This window comes from Mustela nivalis, assembly GCF_964662115.1.
Source record: "Mustela nivalis genome assembly, chromosome: 1".
In the NCBI taxonomy this organism is placed as follows: domain Eukaryota; kingdom Metazoa; phylum Chordata; class Mammalia; order Carnivora; family Mustelidae; genus Mustela; species Mustela nivalis.
Genome location: NC_139020.1, coordinates 208,836,541 through 208,854,817, shown reverse-complemented (window position 1 = coordinate 208,854,817; position 18,277 = coordinate 208,836,541). Strand labels below are relative to the sequence as shown.

The 18,277-nt window shown below is 53.0% G+C and overlaps 1 protein-coding gene across 1 annotated transcript; it reads left to right on the top strand.

The window, feature by feature from the left end:
• The first annotated feature begins 6,531 nt into the window (after nt 1-6,531).
• On the top strand, nt 6,532-13,076 carry LOC309844818 (large ribosomal subunit protein uL4m). Its single transcript, XM_082692094.1, has 9 exons — nt 6,532-6,683; nt 6,767-6,833; nt 6,920-7,070; nt 8,655-8,706; nt 9,592-9,709; nt 10,638-10,744; nt 10,867-10,976; nt 11,056-11,132; nt 12,194-13,076. The coding sequence occupies exons 1-9, from the start codon at nt 6,627-6,629 to the stop codon at nt 12,337-12,339; spliced, it is 885 nt and encodes a 294-aa protein (XP_082548220.1). The 5' UTR covers nt 6,532-6,626; the 3' UTR covers nt 12,340-13,076.
• Nucleotides 13,077-18,277: the final 5,201 nt, after the last annotated feature.

Here is an 18,277-nt window from a genome sequence, read left to right as displayed (position 1 = left end):
TCTTTTTACTGTCTCCAGAGTTTTGCTTTTTCCTCATCACCCCATTTTAAAGATGAGGAAACCAAAGCACACAGCAGTGGTGAGGCTTGAACTGTAAGGGCCTCTTCAGCCAGAGTGGCCCCACCCCGGTTGAACGGCCATTTTGTTGTAAAACTTAAATGGACTCCGTCACCACCACCCCCCCCCCCCGGGGGGGAACTTACTTAAAAACAAGTCCCAGAAACCAGTCCCAGGTAACAAAGACCAGGTACAAGGGTGGGTCAGGCCAGGTGGAGGTATTCAATCAGTGGGGGTGCATACTGTCTCCCTGATTACCAAGGAGTATGGGCCTCGCCCTTTGGGCACCTTTTGGGCGCTAATTCTGACCAAGGTGATAGGCTGGTTCAAATGTCTACTAGGGTAAATTGTGATTCAATTGGTCACCTAACATGGCTGTGCAGCTTTCTCTGTGCGTTACAACTTCATTGGCCACCTGTGCATGGCCAGACCCAACCACATGGTCTTTGCCCTTAAAAGCTAGTCTGTAAAGGAGAGCAGGGTCACCCTCTCTATAAGAGGCGCGGCCCCAAACGTTTGGTTTGATTCTTGATGCTTGGCGCGAAATAAAGCTTTGCTTGACCTTCGCTTTGTATCAGTCTCGCTCCTTTAATCACGGACCCATTATTGGAGGAACCCAACAGAACTAGAACTCTCTGCTCTGCTGCCCATCCCGAGCCCCAGTCCTAGGCCCAAGGCGGTGACCCAGCTCCCCATCCCTGTCCCAGTGGGTCAGAACAGAAGGGCGGTGCTTACCAGTCAGGACCGCGTCCATCGCTGGTAAGATGGGGAACATTCTTCTCCTTAATCCTTCCGTCCTCCCTGGGCCTCCCCTCTGCTCCCCAGCCCCCAGCTCTTGGTTTTTGGCAGGAGGAACTGCATGAAGTGTCAGAGACAGGTCCCAAGTTTCTCGTCATCATCCAGCACTGGGGGAAGGAGCCCCAACTGTAGAGAAGCTTTCCAGATGCTGATTTTGGCAGGCGGTGAGGCTGCGGCCGCCTGGCCTCCTCCTCGGGCTCAGGGCCCACTCTCCGCTTCGGGGATGGGGCGGGAAGCCTGCCGGTGGAGGCCAGTCCCTGCACATCTGCAGCAGATACAGTCTTGGGCCTTCCAGAGTTTTCTCTGGATGAGGGAAGCAGCGATTAGGGGAGCTGGGCACGTCAGAGGCCAACTTTGCAGCAAGCCCCCCTACCCCAGCACTTATATATAATGTGCCGGTTCCTGTCAAAAGCTCGCAGCAGCTCCCTCAACTAGAGAATGGCTAGACAAACGGCAGGGCACCTTACATAGAAGACCACTCAAGGACGGAGTATCGGTCACTTGGAGTTCCAAAAGTAAGGAGCTAGTGACATAGAACAAAATGGGTGACTCTCCAGAGCATTCTTTTCTTTTTTTTAAGGACTTTTCTTTATTTATTTAACAGAGAGAGACAGCCATAGAGGGAAGACAAGCAATGGGTGTGGGAGAGTGAGAAGCAGACTCCCCACTAAGCAGGGAGCCTGAGGCAGGGCTCGATCCCAGCACCGCAGGATCATGACCTGAGCTGAAGGCAGACACTTAACGACCAAGCCACCCAGGCACTCCCTCCAGTGCCTTCTAAGGAGGAAAGGTAGCCAGACACAAAAGGTTATGTACTGGATGACTCCATTTCTATGACATTCTAGAAAAGGCCACACTGGAGGGATGGGCAGCAGACTGGTGCTTTGCAGGGAGCTGAGGACAAGTGGGAGGAACTGCCTAGGAAGGGCTCAGTGGGGAGTAGATTTTCAGTGATGAAATAATTCCCTCTCTTGCTTGTGGTCGTGGTTACGTGACTCTATGTCTTTGTGGGAGCTTGCAGAACTGTACCTTAAAAAGGGAAGACTTTATGTTACTTCAATGGTATCTTTAAAAAAAAAAAAAAACTGTATCTGAAAACAAACAAAACACAAACGCCTCCCAGCTGCCTTACATCAGTCAAGTTCTATACAGGGACCTTGATGGACAGAGGGGATTTAGCGCAGGGGTTGGTTATATAGACAGGAAACCCAAGTTGGGGAAGGGGTTGCGTAGACTATTTAGAAAGAAGCAAATAGGGAGACTGTGCCCAGTGGGAGCCACTGCCAGTGCAGGTAGAGAGAAATATCCCGACTCTCGGTAGTCTTCTGCCCTCCAGTTGTCCTCCAGGATCTGCCATTGGCTAAACGTGGGCAGGAACCCATGGGCAAAGGGATGGCCTATGCCAGGGTCAGCCCCCCGCCATGGGGCAGGGCGGAGCAGAGAATGAATGGGCTGAAGGTACCTAGGCCCTAGGCGAACACAAAACATGCGAGGGTGGGATAATTATACTCCCATTTTACAGAGGAGGAAACTGAGGCCTGGGGAGCCCACGTATCCTGCCCCAAGGGGTTCAAGGCCTTTTTTTCTGCACTACCTCCCATCTGGCATGAACTGAAGGGAACTAAAGGGAATGGAAATGTCTATGCAAATCAGGCCCACGCCTGGGGCCTCTGGGGGCTGCTGCAATGGGAGACTCCTGGTCTTCATGCTTGGCGGTCACCCACAAACAGAGCCGCAAACGAACACGCAGATGTTTTGTCGGTGTTGAGGGAGCGGCTCTCCCCAGTAGGTCAAAGTCCCTGGTCAAGCCTGCACCCACGTCCCATACCTCCTCTCCAAGGGCTGCCCCCCATACTCTATCCTTGACCTCTGGCCTTTGTGAAAACCATTGCACCATGATGGGGGACTAGAAAAGACCAGATGTTGGGGGGTCCTCCAGCTTCCGATGTCTGCTCTCTATATTGCTATCATGCCCACGGTCAGCAGGGATCTTCTCTGAGGGACAAGGCTGACATTGGCGACACACCACTGGGGACAGAGGTCACCTGCAATTGAGCCTTTGATCCACAGGAGAGGGCCAGACAGGTCAACCTTTGACCTCCATCCTGGCTTGGGCCAAAATGGCCAAACTTTGAGCTTTTCAGTATGCAGGTCTTGAGGTCATTATCTCCCTTTCATTAAGGCTCACTCACAATCAATATGCTGGTAGAGGAGTCCTATGCAAACTTCTTTCTCTACATCCCATTGTTCAGTTACTAGGTACTGAGAACCTACTGGATGCTGGCACTTTTCTTAGCAAGGAGACCCAGCAAGAAACAAAGACCCCATTCTCCAGGAGCTGGTGTTCTTGTGGAAGAGGCAGTCAAGAATCAAGATAAACAAGAATGACATCATCTGTTAGAATCTGTGTACTGATGTATGAAGAATGTGGGGTAGGAAAGGAACAGTGACTTTAGACCCAGTGTTACCTGAGGTAATTATTTGAGTAAAGACCTGAAGGAGGTGAGGGAGTGAGTCATGCAGATATTTAAGAATGAGAGGTTCAGGCAGAGAGAAGCACCAGTGCAAAGGCCCTGAGGTTGACATGGGATTGACCAGTTCTGGTGAGAAGACTGGTGTGGTCTAAACCACAGAGCAATAAAGGGGGAAGGTGGGAGGAGATGAGGACAGGTCCTGCAAGGCCTTGTGGGCTGCAGCGAGGACTTTGGCTTTTGCTCAGAGTAAAACGGAGGCACGAGGTTTCTGAGCAGAGAGGGATGTGATCTAACTCGTGTGTACAGTCTCCTGAGGAGGGAAAAACACTGTGGGGAGTAGACGTGGAAGGAAAAGAGAATTCTGATCGTTCACTCAGCTCAGGAGAGGAGGGTTTGCGTGAGTCCCGCTTACACAGCTAAGCAGGCCAGACTTCGAAAGAGCTAACAAGTTGTCTAGGGGTACTCAGCCACTTAGTGGCACCCTCTAGATGTGAACGTGTGTCTCTGTGACTACAGCGTCATTGGGTAAATAATCTTTTCTTTTTTCTTTCTTTCTTTCTTTCTTTCTTTCTTTCTTTCTTTCTTTCTTTCTTTCTTTCCTTCTTTCTTTTTTTTGTATCTTATGTTCCTGTGACATCGGGAGCAAGTGGGGTGGTAGAGATCTTGAGACCCAGGAGACAAAGGGAGGACTTTCTCTGTTTCTGGTAATACCCCTGCAACAGGATTTTGAGCAAAGGAATTCACTCAAGAAACATGTATCGAGCCCCTACTGCATTACAGCTACTATCCTGGGTGTTGGAGCTACAGCAGGGAAGGACACTGAGCAAAACTTCTGTCCCGGAGGAGTTTACGTTCTAATGCGGGAGACAGACAAAAAGCATTAAAAATCAGGAAATTAAATAGGATGTTAAAAGAGAAATACTGATGGGTGGGAGACAGGATAAGGGGGTCTGAGGGGCCAAGAGTGGGGATTGCAATTTTGAATGGGGTAGTCAGGACAGGCTTCCTGGAGGAGGTGACATTTGAGCAAATAACTGAAGGAGGTGAGAGATAAAGCCATGTGGAACTCTGGGAGAAGTATGTTCCAGGCAAAAGAAACACCAGTGCAAAGGCCCTGCGGTGGGTTCAACTTAAATGATTGAGTTGCCATCAGGAAGGTCCAATCACCCCTGGCTCCTGCCGCTCTCTCCCCACCTCTGGTCTTTGCAACTTTGTTCTTTCAAAACACCTTTTCTCCTCTGGACAAACTCCTGATGGACACTCAAACCTTAGCTCTCAAGTTACAGCTTCAGAGAAGTCACCTCTAAGACCCCTGCCCACAGGGTTTAAGAGTTATTCCCTAGGGCTTCTGCATACACTATAGGCTTCCCTTTCCCATTCTTTTTTTTTTTTCCCCCAAGATTTTATTTATCTATTTGTCAGAGAGAGAGTGCATGCTAGCAAGGACAAGCAGGGGGAGCAGCAGGCAGGGGGAGAAACTGGGGACCAGCAGGTAGAGAGAGAAGCAGACTTCCAGCTGAGCAAATAGTCCAAAGCAGGACTCCATCCCAGGGCACTGGAAAGGCAGATGCTTAAGAATGAGCTACCCAGGCATCCCCTTTCCCCTATTCTGATTTTTCAACCTTCTGCACTGCACTGTAAGTATCTCAATGTTGTCTGCTGGATTTACCTATGCAATACCAGTAGGTGCCTAATAAATCATTAAGCAAGTGATGTTCTATCATTTGCTACATAGTATCCAAACTTCCTCCCACAGGACAGACTAGTAAATCTGCTTATAAAATCCTAAACTGGTTCTGGGAGGAGACACACAGCTGGTTGTGGTGGTGGCTTTTGGGAGGGGAACAGGGAGGGGCAGGATCATAGGTCGCAGGAGACACTTCACTCTAGTTTATACTCCTGTAGTTGTTGAAATTGTCTTTATCCGGTGTGTGAATTACCTACACAAACATAAAATGAATAAATAAAATTCTACAACATAAAGGATTGAAAGAGCTTTCTAAATTGCGGAGTGGGCGGAGTTTTAAATATGCATTCATAATTATTCTAGCAGGAATAGAACACACAATGAAATACATTGTAAATTTTTATTAATACTACACAAAAATATCCATGTTATATATCAGACGCAAACAAAACAAAACACCCACCCACGTCTTTAGTAGGTATTCGAGTCTGCTAGGTCCACCCCATCCCTGCCTTGGCTCTTGACTTGTTTGGATGACAAAATTCACCTTCAGTAGTAGTAGTAGTAGTAGTAGTAGTAGTAATACCATTAAGTGTTCGCTTTGTGGTAGGCATGACTTTATTGAATGAAGTCTCACGATCTCTCCATTTTCCACATGAGGAAACTGAGGGCTCCCAGACCTCGTTCTAGGTCACTGAGCTCCTGGTCCCGGCCAGCCGGGTGACTAGGCTCCACGAGACAGCTAAGGCTGCTATGGGTTCATGACGCCCCCTGGAGGCCGCCCGGGGAACGTGGCAAAGAACCTAAAAATGAGTATTTGGATTTCGGTTTTAAGGGTGCGCAACTAGGGAGGCCATCCAGGGGGCTCCCCACCTTGCTCTGTTTGCCGAGAGAGGTCTGAGAGGGGACAGGACCCCGTCTAGGAGGTGAAGACACAGAGCTAATCTGTGTTTTGAGGGGAAAGATACTCCTTTACCTTGGGTTATCTGAGAGACACGGTCCCACAGCCTCAGTACTTAGGGTTTTCAGCGGCAGACGAGGTCCTACACGTAAACAAACACACAAAACCACTTTATCGAAAACCGAAAAACCACCGAGGAGGGTCCGGGAAGCTAGAAGGAGCGGGAGCGGAGCGCGGAGCACTTGACCGACACTAAAAGCATAACAGGTATTGGTCATATTCTCTTAGTGCCCGCCCCAGGACCGCCCAGCCATGGGCGGGCCACTTTTCCAGATTTAACGCTCATTGGCTAAACGAAGAGCGAACCTTTTCCGCTATTGGCTGGATTCCTGCACAGGCCCTTTGGAGGCGGGACCCCCCAAAAAAGCGTGGGGCCTACGGAAGGGGCGCGGCTTCTCGATGTAAGGTCACGTGTTTCCAGGTGTTGCAGTGGGGTCCTTTAGGCCAGGCATGAAAATTGGAGCCTGGGGGTTAGTTTTGGGGCGAAGATGGAGGCACGCTGGGCCAGGCTCCGCCGATGACGCTTTTGCATAATCAGCTTTCCAGCGCCGATCCGAGCCGGGCGCGCGGTGTCGCAGGCGTGATGTCATCGCTAGGCGCCGCGCGCAGCCAGAAGGAGCCTTGACCTCGCGTTGGGGGCTGCGCGACAATGCTGCAGCTACTACGGGCTGGGGCGCGCGCCCGGGCTCGGCCCGCGGGCTGCCGGGTGAGGCCGGGGACTGGAGACGGGCCGGAGGACAAAGGTTGGAGGTTCCGGGGGTCGTTTCTCACCTCGTCCCCCGTTTACAGGGTTTGAACGCGCTGGCGGAAGAGGCAGCACCCCAGGCGGCGAAGCCAGAGTCGGTGGCTAGCGCGGGTGAGGTTGCCAGGGTCGCTCTAGGAGGGGCGGCAACCGGGAGTCCCAACGCTCGGCCCTGACCCGTGACCTCTCCATCGCTTCAGGTCCCCAGGCGCCCGTGCTGCGCAGGTGCGAGCTCCCGGTACCCGCGTCCCGGCGTCCGGTGCAGGCCTGGGTGGAGTCCCTGCGGGGATACGAGCAGGAGCGCGTGGGTCTGGCCGAGCTGCACCCCGAAGTTTTCTCCACAGCGCCCAGGTGGGTGGGAGTGAAATGGTGAACTGAGTTCCAGAGGGAGGAGGAGCGGGGCTTGAGCCTCAGCGTCTTCACGTGCCAAAAGGGGACGATGGTTTTCCCTGTCAAAGAGTTATGTGAGGTTGAGGTCTAAGAGTTAACGTCCTGGAAGTTAAGGTCGCAGAATTCTGGAGCCTGAGTGACTGAGTTCGAACCCTGCCTTCCCTCTTGAAATGAGTTAATTCTGGCACCTGATAAGTCCTGTAGATGTGTTGACTATGGTCGCTGTTACTGAATTTTGCAAAAATAAGCACTAACAATGGTTATGCCCTGGCATAGCCTCTTTGCATTTTGGTTAAGTAGGTCCTTAGAGCAACCCTAGGATAGGGTTCGGTTACTGTTGCTTTGTGGACAGAGAAACTGAGCGCACAGACAGGGTAAAAAATTTGCCCAAGCTCACACAGCTTGGAAGCTTTAGAACTGGGATCTCAGCCTTATGTGGGCCAACGCTTTGGCCTGGTTTATCACTTGCCAAGGTGTATGTTGCCCCTCAGTTGCTTCGTATTGGGCGCATAGTAAGTGCTGTTAGTTTATTACTGTTACTGATATTGGCATAGTTTGCCCCTTGCTTTTAAAGTCCCAATCTAGTAGAGAGTGACAAAAGAAATTTAAAACAACATATTTCGTGTATTCTGTAAATACTTACAAAGCATCTGCTATGTGCCACTTTTCCATTCTGGGTGTTGGGAATTCAGGGAGTGAGCACCAAGGTTGCTGATGCTGCTTACAGTGCAGAATGGGTTTCCGTGAACCTCTTTTCAAAAGGGCCAGATAGTAAACATTTTAGGCTTTGCAGGCTCTCCTGTTGCCATGAGAACGACTCCTCTCTGCTGATGTAGTACAAAGTGGCAATAGGCAGCCTGTAAGCAAAAGCACATATTTACAGAAACAGGCAGCAGGCCAGATTTGGCCTACTAGCCATAGTAGCTTGCCAAGCCCTGGCAAGCTTCCCCAGTGGTCATGTCCAATGTAGCCCCATAATATGAGTCATGTGTGTAATTTACATTTTGCTGGTAGCCACATTAAAAAAAAAAAAAAAAGGAAGAAACAATCCATTTAATTTAACCTGGTATATCTAAAACAGTGTATTTCAGCATGAGGCCCTGGCCATATTTCAGGGGGTGGGTAGCCACGGTGGCCAGTGTACAGGGCTAGAGAGGCCTTCTTTAGGAAGGTCGCAAGGAGTAAGTTGTAACAATAGGAAAAGAGTAAGGTACCGTGAGAAGGAGGAAGAGGTGGGTCTCTTCTTAGCAAGGAGGCTCCTCTTGGAGATGTCTGGGCTGAGACTTACTGGCTAAGGAGGGACCAGCCAGAGGAAGAATGTTTTCAGACAGAGGGAGCAGTGAGCACAAAGGCATGGAGGCTGGACCGCATTTCACAGAATGGAAAATGAGTGGGCCTGGAGGTGGTGTGAGATGGGGCGGGTGGGGGGGGGCAGATTGCACAGGGCCCTGGAGTTGGATGGTAGGAGCCCCTGTTTTTGTCTGGAGAGGTGGGGGAGGGCTTTAACTGGAGGTGGGCCTTTCACGGGCTCTTCTTTCTCCGTAGGTTGGATATCTTGCACCAGGTTGCCATCTGGCAGAGGAACTTTAAGAGAATTGTGAGTGGCCGAGTGGGGTGAGGTTGGCAGAGGAAGCTCCTCGGTTTGTCTTCTCTGGACTGCTAGGCTCTTCTGAACCATTCACTGATAGGTGACTTGCCAGGTGTTTTCTGAACACCCACTGTGCATTAGGCATTGTGCTAGCAGACAAGACAGACAAGATCCCTGCCCTGATGAAGCTCATACTCTTGTCAGAGAGGTGAACGTGAATCAAGTAGGCAAGCTTGTAAATATATGACAAGGGAGGTTATCCCGGAGAAAAGGAGACATTTAACCTCAGATGTGTAGTAGGTGCTAACTAGGTAAAGCGGGAAGTGGCGCTAGGGTAAAGGTAGTGGGAACAGTATGTGCAAAGGTCCTGCGGCAGAGACAACAGGGAACCTGGTGTGGCCACAGAGGTCAGCAGGAGCAGTGGTGAGTAGTTTGGATTAGTTTTTTTTTTTGCCAAATACATTGAAGAAGCCATTATCAATCAGGGTCTCTCTGCTTTCTATTTGCTTATCTTAGAAGTCCAGTGAGTCCTCTCCCTACTCACGCCCTCCCTGGCTCCCCATAGTCCTAGGAATGAAGTCTTTAGCTTAGCATGGAAGTCTCTCATCATCTCCCCACCCCATACCTCTCCCTGATTTTTCTCCAGAGCCCCTGCCTTTCTGAGGCTGACATTCTGGAGCGGATGAGAGAACTGTCGATTTCTGTATCATCTCCCCAAGTGCTGTGTGCTTGTCCCGATGGAGCCCTAATCTCTGTCCCTCCTGTTGTGGGGCTCCCCAGTGGCGAGCCCCCACTGCTCAGCTCACTGCTGTCTTCCCAGGCCCGGGCGCTTTCAGCCGTGACAGCGTCTGCCCCGGGAGCCTGACCGTCCACCTCCTCCCTTTGCACCCGCAGAGCTATGCCAAGACCAAGACTAGGGCCGAGGTGCGGGGCGGAGGCCGGAAGCCTTGGCCGCAGAAAGGCAGCGGGCGTTCTAGGCAAGGCAGCATCCGCTCCCCAATCTGGCGAGGAGGTGAGCGGGCAGGGAGGGAGGGACCCTGGGGGTGTCTTCATACCTGTCTGGTGCGGTAGCTTGTCGGTCCCATTCCTTTCATCTAGGCAGGGGCAGTAGGACTCTGGCCCTCAGACCTCACTGCCCGTGTGCGGGTCAGAGATCAGAGAGTCGTCCACTTTCCCAGCCCCCACCAGCTCTGGCCTTACCTCTCTCACCACACTATGGCCACAGCCTTCTTTGGCCCTGACTACTGTCTTGCCTCTCCTGGGCCACCCTTCACACAACACCCAGAGTACTTTTCCTAAGCCTCCCGGTGGCTCTTGCAGCCTTTTTGGTAAGTCTGAGCTCCTTTCCTTGGCATTCCAGGCAGTGGTACCTGCAGACCACCCCCACCACCCACCGCCCACCACCCTTGTTCCTCCACATCCCCCCTGACCAGACAGCTGATGTCAGTGTCATCTCCCGTTTGCCTGGCCAACTCTTCTCATGTGTTTGGGCTGTGCCTCTTCCAGAAAGCTCTTCCTGACCTCCTTTGGGTCCCCCAGCCCCAGCAACTCCTGGTGCCACCCAAAAAGAGCCCTGATTTCCTCTATAGTTGAACCTCTGTCTGAAGGTGAATGACATGAGGCCGGGGATCCTGCCCATCTTCTTCCCTGATGCACACCCCCCCCCCCCGACCCCCAGGGCCCAGCAGAGGGAGGATGCACAGGTAGATGGGCCTCACTTAAGGTTTGACACTGAGGAAATTGAGGCCCAGTGTGATAAAGTCCCCTGTCCCAAAGCAGCACTGGATCCAGTGTCTCCTCTCCATCTGTCCCCGAGGCCCTGTCCCCTTTGCTGATTCAGTTTGCCTCCTGGCAGCCTCCCTACGCCAGCCACTGTGAGAAATTTCTGTACTCTACACCCAGCTGGGGTCCTCACCTGTCTACACACCTCTGTCCTGCAGGAGGCATTGCCCACGGCCCCCGGGGCCCCACGAGCTACTACTACATGCTGCCCATGAAGGTGCGGGTGCAGGGCCTCAAGGTGGCTCTCACCGTCAAGCTGGCCCAGGTACGGGCCTGATCCCACCAGGAGCTGCTGGCCTGGTGGTGGGAGGAGGCTGGGGGGGCTGGAGAGCTCAGGCAGCTTCTGGGGGGCTGTCGGGGGCTCAGCGCATCCATTCTTCCTACTAGGATGACCTGCACGTCGTAGATTCCTTGGAGCTGCCGACCTCCGACCCCCAGTACCTGACCGAGCTGGCCCGATACCGTCGCTGGGGGGACTCCGTGCTTCTTGTGGACTTGTGAGGGCATGGGGCAGGGCAGGGGTGAGGGCGCTGGGTGCCATCCTCTGCGGGGTTCACCTCCTGACCTCTGTTTCAGAGCCTATGAGGACATGCCCCAGAATGTCGTGGCAGCCACCTCCAGCCTCAAGACCTTCAACCTGATCCCAGCTGTCGGTGAGCAGAGGGCCTCCATTCTCCCCGCCTCCAGTTCCCCAGCAGTGCATGGGCCAGTTCAGATTCTGTACCTGCCACCTCCTCAGCCCAGCCCTTACCTTCCCCAGACAGAGCATCGGGAAAATGCCATCCTTGAAAAAGGCTCTGTCCAGGCTCGGGTCATAGTGCTGGGCGCGGAGTGCGTGGACCGGCCGCCGGCTGCCCTCATCTGGCTCCTCCCTCCGAGAGCCTGGGAGATGGGATCCAGTCTGGCTTGGGCATGTCACACCCACCACCACACTGACTAGTCCCTGGAGCTCTTTCTCCGTCTCCTGATTGCATAACTGACTTCTTCCCGGACAGTTGCCCCTGGGGGTCTCACCTTGGCTCCTTGAACGCCTTGCTTCCTGTGGCTCAGACCCCAGACCATGCTCTCAGCCTCCACTCATCTCTTAGCTCACTTTGTCGGGTCTGACTTTAAGCATATCGGGCATTCCACTCCTTACCCCGCAGTGCCCGCATCTCCCTCCTGGCCCTGGCTCCTGCTCTCCTCCGCAGCCTGGTCTCCCCACCACAGCCACCAGAGGGCGCCCGTGAGCCCCCGGCCCCCGCCCCTCCCTCCTCTGCCCACGGCCTCTGCTGTTCCCCACTGCCTTCTGGGTCGAGGCCCACAGGATCCTCCACAGCCTGCGCCTTCTCTCCCTGCGCTCCTCGCCTCCCCTACTTGTCCCGCTCGCTCGCTCACTACAGCCACAGGCCTCCCGCCGTACATTCATGTCTCTGCTCCCGCTGGAGAGGGTGGCAAGGATCACAGCCCCAGCGCAGAGCAGAGCCAGGCATGCAGGAGGCTCTCAATCAGAAGCTGAGCTCAGGACCGTCTCTTGTCCAGGGTCTTGCCATCAGTGAACAGCTGAGCCAAGGCCTGAGCCTAGATCTGTGAGATCACAGATCTGCAAGATCTGTGAGCCCGTGTCGGACCACAAGGGGCAATACTGGGAGGGCTTGCTTCCTCGAGGAGGACATGGGCGCCCAGAGGTGGTAGGCAGCCCAGCCTGGACCGCATCTCTGCCCCCCACCCCCAGGCCTCAACGTGTACAGCATGCTCAAGCACCAGACCCTGGTCCTGACCCTGCAGACCGTCGCCTTCCTGGAGAAGAAGCTGCTCTGGCACGACTCACGCTACACGCCTCTCTACCCCTTCCGCCTGCCCTACCGTGACTTCCCCTGAGCCCTGGCCCAGCCCTCTGCCCTCGGCGGCCCCTCAGCTGCCTTCTTCCTGGACCCTTCCGTGCTGGGTGCTTGCCCTGAGCCAGGCCGAACCCCCAGCAGGCCTGGGAGCCTCGTGCCCACCCTGTGAGAGCAGGGCTGCACCGCCCGAAGCCCCTCATCCCCGTGCAGCCGTGCGCAGAGAGGCCGAGCGGGCGTCACCACCAGAGAGGGGCTGCTCGGCACATGAGCCCCACTGGCCTCTGGCCCCAATTTTCTCTTTCATTTTTAACATTGAGTCTGGTTTTTGTTTTTGTTTTTGTTTTTTAATCAGAAACAGAACAGCTGATTGCCATTTTGTAAATACTTCCAGTTGGCAAGTCTGGCTCTTTCCTCAGTGCTAGGTGCTGCTAGGTACCTCTCTTCAAGGGGCAACCTCAGGGTTGTTTCTAGTGGTGACCCACAGTCCACTTCCCCAGGATGAGTCAGCCTCCAGGAGCATGCAGGGGACTGGTGGCACGCTGTCCCTGGGAACCCGCTCCCGCTGCCTCCCCGCTGCCCAGGGCTGCCCCCGAGAATTCACATCCCCAATGGGGCTCGTGCTGCCTTTTGTCACGGTCCTGCAGGCCAAGCAGGGGGGTTGATTCTACAAAAAGGAAGCGTAAACCTGAAGCTTTTATCATAATGATTTCCCTCAAGCAGAGTCTGAATCCCTATGCTCAGTAAATGAGCAAATAAACACACTTTTTAAACACTGAACTGGCATTCTTTTTTTTTTTTTAAAGATTTTATTTATTTATTTATTTGACAGACAGAGATCACAAGTAGGCAGAGAGGCAGGCAGAGAGAGAGAGGGGGAAGCAGGCTCCCCGCTGAGCAGAGAGCCCCATGCGGGGCTCGGTCCCAGGACCCTGAGATCATGACCTGAGCTGAAGGCAGCGGCTTAACCCACTGAGCCAGCCAGGAGCCCCTGAACTGGCATTCTAATTGTGGAGTCTGCTGATATCTGCTCCCTAAGCTAATTTTCTTGTAATAGTTCTAACAGAGACTACCATGTGGTCAGTTTTCTTAAAGACAGCCAGAACGGACATCTGCGTGTGTCGGTCTAGCCAAGGAGCGGGGGGGGCAGCCACCACCCATGGGCTAGGTAGCCCCTTGCCAAAAAAATCTCTGGAATGCGTCTCTGGGGAGTGCCTTCAGAGCTCGAAGCACGTTCTTTGAAAATCCTCATGGATAAAAGCTTTGCTCCTTAAAGCACCAGACTTGACAAAGTAAAAAAGCCATTTGGAGCCTGTGTAAGCATGGGTGCAGAGGGCGGGTGGGAAATGTCCCTTGGGCTGAAACCAAACTGTTCCCTAACTCTCCCTGTGCCTCTCACGGGCCACGTGGGGACGTGAGGCTTGGAGTAAGAGCCCGCTGTGCTGACAGCGCCCAGCCGAGCCTAGATCAGCATAGCGAGAAGGCTGCTTAGTTGTCCACCTCACAGCGGTCAGGAAACAGCAAGGCCAACTCACCCCCCCACCCCGCCTCCCGCCACGGACTTTCCAGAGATGTGTTGGAACCCATTCAACCATACCGGAAACCTGCAGCCAGACCAAGGATGAAAAAAGGCATTAGAGAAAAATTATCTGAGTGGCGCCTGGGTGGCTCAGTCGGTTAAGCATCCGACTCTTGGTGTTGGCTCAGGGCGAATCTCAGAGCCATGGGATTGAGTCCTGTGTCAGCTCCACGCGGGGAGTCAGAAATTCTCTGTCCCTCCCTCCACTCAGGAGCATGTGCGGGCTTTCTCTCTCTCTCTCTCTCTCTCTCTCTCTCAAATAAATTGGACTTGGTGGGCGGGAGCGGATGCCTGGGACGCCAATTGTTGGCATCTGCCTTTGGCTCAGGTCATGATCCCAGGGTCCTAGGATCGATCCTCCCAACAGGCTCCCTGTTCTGTGGGAAGCCTGCTTCTCCCTCTCCCTCTCCCTGCTTGTGTTCCCTCTCGCTGTGTTTCTCTCTGGCAAATAAATAACCTCAAAAAAAAAAAAAGAAAAAAAAAAAAGATGATCTGATACTAGAATGTGTTTTCAAATAATTGGGAGGCAGCGTGTGTGTTGGTCTCCTAGGGCTTGCCTGAACCAAGTACCACAGCCTGGGGGGCTGAAGTAACAGAAACATACTGTTTCGTGGTCCAAGAAGCTGGAAATCGAAGATCACGCTGTCGGCCAGGGGGTTCCTTCTGAAGCTGCGAGTCAGACTCTCTGTCCCATCCCTCATCCCTGGCTTCTGGTGGTTTGCTGGCGATCCTTGCTGTTTCTGGGCTCATGGTCACCCCAAGGTCTGTCCTTGTCTTTGAATGGCAATGTCCCTGTGGATGTGCCTGTGTCCAGATTCTCCCTTTTTATAAGGACCCCGGTCATATTGGGTTAGTGCCCCGCTTCCCCTGCCGCCACCCAGCCTCAACAACCAACCTCATCTTACTCATTTGCAGGTTCTGGGGGTTAGCACTTTTATTTATTTATTTATTTTTTTGCAGGGTAGGGTGGGGGTGTTGGGGGGGTAGAATTGATCCCATGAAGGGGTGTAAGGGGAGAAATGGAACCAGATCAGCTGTGAAGACCATGGAAACTGGCACGCGCGGCTTCACCGCGTATCCTCTGCTGTTGTCTGTGTTGGAAATTCTCTATAATGAGCCTTTTTAAGAAGCAATGAGTGAAGACATTTCGTCGGGGGAGCTGTTGCTACCCTTAAGTCCTCCCACCCTCTGGGGACATGGACTGACCCAGACAGAGCCCAGAGAGGGAGGGCACTGTGCAGTTACCCATTCCAAGACAGGACACCCAGGACTCCGGCTGAATCTGGCTTAAGAAAGTGAAAGCAGAAGCCAGAGCTGGGATCCCACTCAGAGGGCGAAGGGCGAGAGGCAGGCAGCTCTGAAGGTGGAGCCAGGGGTCTGCTTACTGCTTATTTACCCAAACCAAAGATGCTCCCACCCTAACCCAGGGATGTCTAGAAAAGAAAGCCTCAGAGCCCCTCAATACACATACCCATCAAATCCCCTAAGGGTGCCACATTTATGTGCTGCTGGGCCGTCCAGAGCTCTCAGCCCAGGAGGAACTGCCCTGTCCCCTGTCTCCTTCCTGCACCTGGGCAAGGAGGCCCCCCTCAGGTTAGTGAGAGGGGGTGAGGAGACAGAAAGAAGGTCACCAGCAGGGAGACCAGGCCCTTCTTCCTCACTGAGGCCTCCAGCCTAGCAAGGACTGACCCGGGGCTCCCCTTAAAGGTCAAGTCAAGTTCAGAGACTTGAATATATGATACTGAGTTGGGCCTGAGTCCTGGGCAGACTTCTCAGCCAGGAGTGGGGCGAGACTCCAGCACAGAGTCAAGGGGTGCAGGCAGAAGCAAAGTTCTGTTTTGACTGACTCGTAAACAACGTGAACTTCTGCTTTACGCCCTAGGGTGGCTAGGATGAGCTGTGATACCGGCATGAACCAGATCTGTGGGAACGCAGAGGAAGCCTGTGTTTCCACCGAGGAAGTTTTAGGGGGAGTTTCTCCACACTGGTTCCTCGTGAAACAGACAAATTGTGACGACCACTAACTGCCTTTGCTCTTTGCTGGCCAATCATCGCATCCAAACTAGGTTAGTGACACCTCACATCAGCCTTCAAGGTCTGTGTTACCCTCTCATTCTTCAGCCGAGGCCAGCAAGAAACCCCTCGCAGTGGGGGGAAGTGGTTTGCTCAAGGTCACAGTTCACAGCAGAGGCTCTCAGCATCCTTGACCCCTGCTGCCCAGCGTGCCGGCCTCCGCCCACTCCCCAGCCCTCTGCTGGGCTTGTCTGCTGGGCAGGTCAAGGGGGACTAGGACAACATACCACCCGCTAGGATGGCAATTATGGTAGTAATCATCAAACAGAAAATTGGTACTGAAGAGGATGTGGAGAAATTGGAAGTCTTGCATCCTTGTATGTTGCTGGTGGGAATGTAAATGGTACAGCTGCTGTGGGAAACAGTCTCAGGGCGCCTGGGTGGCTCAGTGGGTTAAAGCCTCTGCCTTCGGCTCAGGTCCTGATCCCGGGGTCCTGGGATCAAGCCCCGCATCGGGCTCTCTGCTCCGCGGGGAGCCTGCTTTCTCCCCTCTCTCTCTGCCTGCCTCTCTGCCTGCTTGTGATCTCTGTCTGTCAAATAAATAAATAAAATCTTAAAAAAAAATGTAAACTTTATATTATGTGAACTTGTCTCAGTTAGACACATATATGTGAATGTAAACTGGCCTAGTCACTTTGAAAACCAGGATTGTGGCTCCCCCCCAAATTAAAATCAGTTACTACCATATGGCCTAGCAATTTTGCTTCTGCATCAGTTGGAGGGGATCAGAGCCACTATCTTGAAAAGGCCTCTACATCCCCATGCTACTGCAGCATTGTTTACAATACTCAAGACAGGGAAAGAGCCTAACCGTCCATTGGTGGATGAATGGATATATACATACTCACAGTGGAATGCTATTTGGCCATAAAAAAAAAAAAAAGAAGAAGAAGAAGAAGAAGGAAAGCGTGGGGCCCCGGCGTGGCTCAGTCGGTTAGGCATCCAACTCTTAATCTCAGCTTGGGTCTCAGTCTCACGCCCCATGTTGTAGGGGTGGAGCCTACTCTAAAAAAAAAAGGACATTTTGCCATTTGCTACAACGTAGGTGGACCTTGAGGTCATTATGCTAAGTGAAATAAATCAGACAGACAATGACAAATACTGTGTGATCTCACTCACATGTGGAATCTTAAAAAAACAACACCTGAATTTGTAGTTACAGAGAACAGACTGGTGCTTGCTGGGGGCAGGGGGTGGGGAAATGGGTAAAGGGGTCAAAGGTGAAAACTTCCAGTTATACAATAAATAGGTTCTGGGGATGTAATGGACAGCCTGGTGACTACAAAAGACAGATGGTTAAGCGTCTGCCTTCAGCTCAGGTTGCGATCCCACAGTCCTGGGATCAAGTCCCACATCGGCCTCCCTGCTCCATTGGGAGCCTGCTTCTCCCTCTCTCTCTGCTGCTCTGCCTTTTTGTATTCTCTGTCAAATAAATAAATAAAACCTATTACAATTTTTAAATTAAAATATATATCTAGTAGTAAAGTGTTGGGGAGCTGACAGTCCCAGAACGGCTTCCACCCAGTGAGGCACAGGACTGGCATAGAGTCTCCCCACCTCCAAGAGTTCCTCCGTAAGACTGAACCTCAGTGACCCCAATGGCTAACTCCGCTAATGCACACCTTTACTGCCTGCCTTCCCGGACTCCCCCATCCCAAGCCTTCCCGGACTCCACCACCTCCCAGACAAACTGCCTGGACACCAAGTTTTGTTTCAAGGTTCACTTTTGGGGAGAGCTTATGCTCAAATAGCTGGTAGGTATGGGAGCCTGGATTCAACCCCCCCAGCTCCTCCTCCTCCTGTTACAACCTTGGGGATGCAATGCTCTGAGAACCTTTTGTAGAAATGGTGGAAGGAAAATCTGGGCTAGAGGAACAGCACGGTCCGAATGCTCAAGGACAAAAGCAGCTCGCGGAAGCTGCCAGGAAAGGCAGGGTAGCCATGCGAGAGCTTGGACTGAAGGGAGAAGCAGGCACGAAACCACAAAGCAGGTTGTGGCCACTTTGCCCTGTGTCCACGGCCTCTGGTCTTCAGTGGGGACATTTGTTGGCCTGCCTGAGACTGCCTGGCATCCTGAAGGAAACCCTGCCCTTCCTGGAAGCTTCAGTGGAGGGCTGGGGAGCCTCTGTTTTCCTTGTCCTCAAGGAAACATAAAGGGAGTGGAAGACCTGGAGTGGAGGCTCCTCTTGCCAACCTGTGCCCCATTACCGCCCCATCTCCATCTCAGAAAATAGCTCTCCCTCCTCCCAGGGGCTCAGGTCAGGACCAACAAGCCCTCCCTGACTCCGTTTTGTCCTCAAGGCCCAGCAAGTGCAGTTGACCCTGCCAC

Coding starts and splice junctions, on each gene's coding strand:
- LOC309844818 (XM_082692094.1), top strand. CDS start 6,627: ATGCTGCAGCTACTACGGGCTGGGGCGCGCGCCCGGGCTCGGCCCGCG. Junction 7,071..8,654: donor GTTTTCTCCACAGCGCCCAG/GTGGGTGGGAGT, acceptor CTTTCTCCGTAG/GTTGGATATCTTGCACCAGG. Junction 10,977..11,055: donor TCCGTGCTTCTTGTGGACTT/GTGAGGGCATGG, acceptor CCTCTGTTTCAG/AGCCTATGAGGACATGCCCC.